The sequence below is a fragment of the Limulus polyphemus genome, unplaced genomic scaffold (assembly GCF_000517525.1).
Source record: "Limulus polyphemus unplaced genomic scaffold, Limulus_polyphemus-2.1.2 Scaffold121, whole genome shotgun sequence".
Classification (NCBI taxonomy): Eukaryota; Metazoa; Arthropoda; class Merostomata; order Xiphosura; family Limulidae; genus Limulus; species Limulus polyphemus.
The window spans coordinates 1043782-1049281 of NW_013665731.1; the positions used below are offsets into that span (position 1 = coordinate 1043782).

General features: G+C 31.7%; 1 protein-coding gene across 1 annotated transcript in view; it reads left to right on the top strand.

Moving 5' to 3' along the window:
- Positions 1-784: 784 nt before the first annotated feature.
- Positions 785-5500, top strand: part of LOC106472504 (leucine-rich melanocyte differentiation-associated protein-like) — a 15178-nt gene continuing 10462 nt past the window's right edge. The window contains exon 1 of the mRNA XM_022401954.1: positions 785-1005. Coding sequence (XP_022257662.1) covers positions 848-1005 — 158 coding nt within the window. The 5' untranslated portion in view covers positions 785-847. The remainder of the gene's footprint in view (positions 1006-5500) is intronic.

Genomic DNA, 5500 nt, shown 5'->3' on the forward strand with positions numbered 1-5500 from the left:
TTACGACTTAAGGTAACTGTTGATCACCAATTTTATGGGATTGTTTGTGGTAACGATGGACCTTAAACTTAAATACTTGATAAATCCAACTAACTGGAACGGACTGTCATTCGGTAATTTAAGATTACTATAAGATATTTTTGGAAATTTCACAAGTTTTATTTTATTTTTTAATAGTTTTAAATATTGCGTAATTACTCCACAACCAGTTTCTAAATAATGATACATTGTGGACATATATGAATATATATTTTAAAAGGTTAATATCCCAAGCTTATCGATAGTGTATTACATTTAAACATCTACATTGTTATCAAACCAATCGTTGAGTAACAAAAGAGCAGCTATTGTAATATTTATCTTCATTGTTGGGTCACACGTTAAAGTAAAATCCAAATGATAAAGCCTGTATCATTACTTGTCGTTAAAAGTATACTTTACTCCCATCTGTTCAAGCTGATATTAACTTTGTCAATACTTTTGTCTTATTTAGAAATAAATCTACATTTATTATTATTTTACATGAAGTAAAACAAGAAATCTAATTACATAGTTGATAAGAGTAAAATTATATTTAATTCTAGTTCATCATATTTCTCTAAACTATTTAATTTTCAAAAATAATTTGCTACTAATATCGGCTTTAATATCTGATTGGTTAGTTTTCCCACTCTACAGATAAATTTATCTATTTTATTGCACATACTCAGTAACTTTTATCAAACAAGACAATGGTGGCGAATAATTTTGTAATTTAGATAACAGAGTAGTGTAGTATGTCATAAGTCTGTGAAACTTGTAGGAGTTAGAAGGTTTGAAATATGTCAAAACTTGTAAGTCATTATATATGAAGATCATGACTAAGTCGTCGGACTTAAAATCCCGATCACAGAATGACTATTATCTTTCTCTAGCTCATCAAGAAATTTCGAAATTGTCAGTTGAAGATAAGAAAAATCAAAACGAATATGTAGAGATCTTGGACCTGTCCCACAATGAAATCAGGTAAACAACTGTGCTACTAAAGTAAGCATGTGACTTTTTTGTCATAATTAAATAGGCAAACTATGTTAAGTTAAGGTGATTTTGGTAACTCAAAGCAAAACATTGACACCCTTAAAACTGACGTGTATAAAATATATAACAAAAATCGAAACACACATTATTATTAAATACTTTTGATATTAAACTTTATGACGAGATTGTGTACACAACTGTATTCGTCGATTTTTGCTTTTGTTTTAGATAAACTCATTTCTTTAATAAAACACGTAAATAGCGTTGGTGGAACGTAGACTAAGCATTTAGGTTTGAACTTTAAATATTCAGTGGGATAGACATGTCTTATATCTTCATAGTAGGTGATCAATTTAGAACCTTATCATTAAAACAATTCGATTTACCCTCAAATTACTAACTTTTTTTTTATTGTATCCCTCCTATCGGGTCCACATATTGAATCATATTCAGCGTAAAGAACTGAGAAATGAAAATTAAGTGAATTTACTCGTTTTCAATGTAGAATACAAAGCGGACACCAGCAATAACTTGTGGAATTTAATGGTCATGTCGATGATATTTTTGTTTACAATTTTGTATTTGTTATTATATATGTTATTATGGGCTTTGTAACTAACGTATGCAATTGTGGCATAAATAATTTAGAAATATATATTTATATATAGGGTAGGTTCCACCGACCCCATTGACAATTCTAGGGTCAGGGTAAAGTCATAACCAATTGGGTATCAAGTATTAGATCTTATAAGTTAATAAAGTATATATATTTTAACAGAGTTAGAATATTATTTAAACTTAAAAAGAAAAATCAACATTCAGAAAAATGGCCTTTGTCAACGAAGTTTTCTTCTTCTTTTTTTTTCTTTTTTTTTGAGGCCATTGATATATAATTTTCTTGTATTGCCATCTAGTGAGACACTCATGAAGCAAATTAAATATATTGCGTCAACTGCTAATGAGAACATAATAATATTTTCAATAAGACATAAAAGTACAGCCTTATTCTGATAAAAGCTACACGGAACCCTGGTGTTTTTTTAATTTCCCAGACGATTTTATCTCATAAGAAAGTAGGGAAATAAGGGATGAATACATATGCTTTGTTTAAGGACAAATTAATAATTACAGAGTTTTTTGTTATCCAAGTAAAAGGTTGATACACTTTCTTATTTTACATATTTTGATAAAACTAACGTCGCCCTTTTACAACTAACTTTAGAATTTCGTCAACATTATTTTGCTATGATTATACCTTTAATGTATTTCTAAAGCGTCATATTTCTATTTATTTTCAAAAACTCATAACTTCTACAATATTTTATCATTAATATACCAGATGAAAAATCATGATCACATAATCCAGATACTATCAAAGGTTCTCGTTAATGACTAATGTGTAGATCTTGTAGTAGATCTAATAGTAGATCTTGTTACTCCAATAAACAAGCACCTGGTGACAAATGTCTATATTAAATAGAAATAGATGAAAAAAATATTTTCATCTTTTTTATTCAGAAAATTGTCTTAGCTTTAACTTATAAGCACCACATCATCCTAAAAATTAATAATCTACCGATAAACCAAAAAATATAATAATTAATCGCTACTTAATTTTCTGAGTTATTTGGACACAGTAATACTGAGCTTTCATCCAATATTATTTTAATTTATTTTAAGAAAACAAAATTAATTACAATACATTTGTTTCATAAATAGTAGGTTATCTAAATTAGAGGTTTACTGATGCTACCCTGAATGGAAGTACATTTAGATGGTTTACAGAAGTACACTTACATGGCTTACAGATGAGAAGTACTTAACTTTTTATTGACATTGTAATTAATCACAAAAATACAAGTTTTCCGACCTTAACCAGAATTTGACGATCGTTCATCTTTCTCATTGCAAATAAGCTAAGAAAGCGATTTGATTTTTAATAATCATATAACATTAAAAATTTACGCATGGTGTTGGAATTTAGTTTTAATTACTTGTAGCAAACATCCGATTTTACTTCCAAAGGTCTATCAAGAAAAATCGCATAAATCCCGTAAATTTGTTTGTAATTAAGCACAAAGCTACACAATGGGCTATCTGTGCTCTTCCCACCACGGGTATCGCAACCGGGATTCTAGCGTTGTAAGTCCGCAGACATACCGCTGGGCCACTGGGGGGCGGTCCCATAAATAGTTCAGAAAGTTGAGATAACTGAGAGGTGTCACATTTAGGTTAAGGACGGATGTATTTTATCTTAATAACACTATCATATTTTTGCTCTAGATTCTTCATACATTTCTTCGCACTTAAGCCACTAATTTATAAGGCTTCGTTTTAGTAAGCTCAGTATTTCAAAAGAACTGTTTATATTTTTATTTTTACTTAAAGTTACGAGAAAAAAAAAGTGTGTCTGATGGATTAGTAAGGGGCTCCAAAATAGGGGAATATTTTTTCAGGAAATTATTACAGCAGTTTATTGAAAGCTAAAATAAAATTACATTTCTTGCGTAATCCAATACAATCTTAGTATTAATTTGTGATCAGAGCAAGCTACCTACTTATAGCGAAACTAAAAATCAACTCGGAATAGGTATATATAATTAAATATACTTTTCTTACTGTCTTACTGATGACGATTAGAATGCACTGTTTCATCAGTTTGGTACTTTCGCTTTTAGCGATATTTTTGGCTATAAAGAAAGAAACTTGTTTTAAACGTTTGTTATCAATGTAAATAATATCATGATCTATATATCCAGCATTGGAAGTAATAATGGAAACGCACAGGTGATAGACAAACAATGAGTAATTACAACTAAACAGTCAATCTACCATTAGTAAGCTCATTACTACAGAATATGCAAGAGAAAAACAAATAAGTTGTAAAATGCACTAGTATTTTTTACTTGTTTTTTGGTTGCCGGTTAACCTTATCAGTTTCCTTACAACTTACAGTTGTATTAATACTCGTATTGGAACCTTATAAAGGTCAAGAAATTATTTAGAGTGTTCCATCGGTTTCTTTCCCCCTCCAGGTATATCATTTCAATACAGTTTATGTATGCTTGAAGTCACTGTCTTCCTGCAAGATGAATCCCTGCCCAACAAGTCCTGTTCTTGCGGGAATCGCATGAAGAATAAGAATCTGGTTATACCTCTCAACAGTCGGGGTGCCATCAATTTTTTGTAGATCTCCAATATCAATAACTGAAATGCAGCCCACACTTGCGTTGGTTCCAAAGCGTGCCCTTCTTTAAATGTTGTACATTGACCATGATACAGTTCCCCTCTCTACGGTCGAACAAACTATTGTTTATTATAGCTAAACAATTTCTAAAGAGCACTCACCTTCAGCTTTGGTAGTCTTAGTGTTTCATTCTGATACCAATTTCAGCCTCTTTGCTGGATATTTCCCCTAACCAGTGATGTTTGAGCCCCTACCCGTCCATTGAAGACATTTTGTGCTAACTTAGAGCTGCGTTAGTAGCTTCAGTGAGGTTACAAAAAAAGGCACTACTATATAAATATACATATAGAGTCTTGACCAAAATACTTGCATACTGTTCTACATTAATGTTATTGTCTACATGTTTGGCGTAATTATTGAGTAAATGCCCGAGTAGTAACAGAGAAGGTAGCGTATGACCGAACAAAGATGTACAAGTTTGTTATTCTGTCTGTATAAGTTGTTTTGAGCATTTGTTCGTCAAAACACACACACATACACATCTGTTTTGTTTCAGAGGGTGTGCTTTTGGTATAATCTTTTTCGAAACAGATCAACGTTATGTTCAAAATATTTCTCTATATATCTGGTATAGAGTCATGCCTCATCACGGACCAGAAGTTATAGGGCGTTAAATTGCTCGACTGTCCAAAAATGGTATGAAGCAAACAGATATTGCCAGAACAGTAGGGTACCTCAAGTATAATGTATCCAGAATCCTGAAACGTCATCGGCATACAGAATATGTTGTTCCACGAAAGTCTATGGTAAATGCCGAAATATTACTGTCAGATCAGGCTAACACGTCAAGATTGAAAGAAGTATTGCAACACCGTACAACAGGAATGGCATTAACACATTCATTCCATGGTATCCAGAATAAACAGTGAATAGGAGACTGACCAAACAAGGTTATTTTGCAAGAAAGGCTATCTGCAAACCGATATTAACCAGAATTCACCACCGTCACCGTGCTACTTGGGCAAGACAGCATGCTAAATTACAGTTAGGGCACTGGTGACATGTCATATTTTCTGGTGAGTCCTGTTTTCAGCTTTTTAAAGCTTATGGTAGGATTCGTGTTCGTCTTTTACCTAAAGAATAGATGAGGGAAGACTATCTTTCCCACAGAGAACATACAGGAGGTGGTACAGTATATGTTTGGTAGCTATTCATCATGATGGAAAAACTGCTCTTCATATTGTGACGGATTTATTATTATATATTTATTTTAATATCAATGTTTGTTTAGATTAG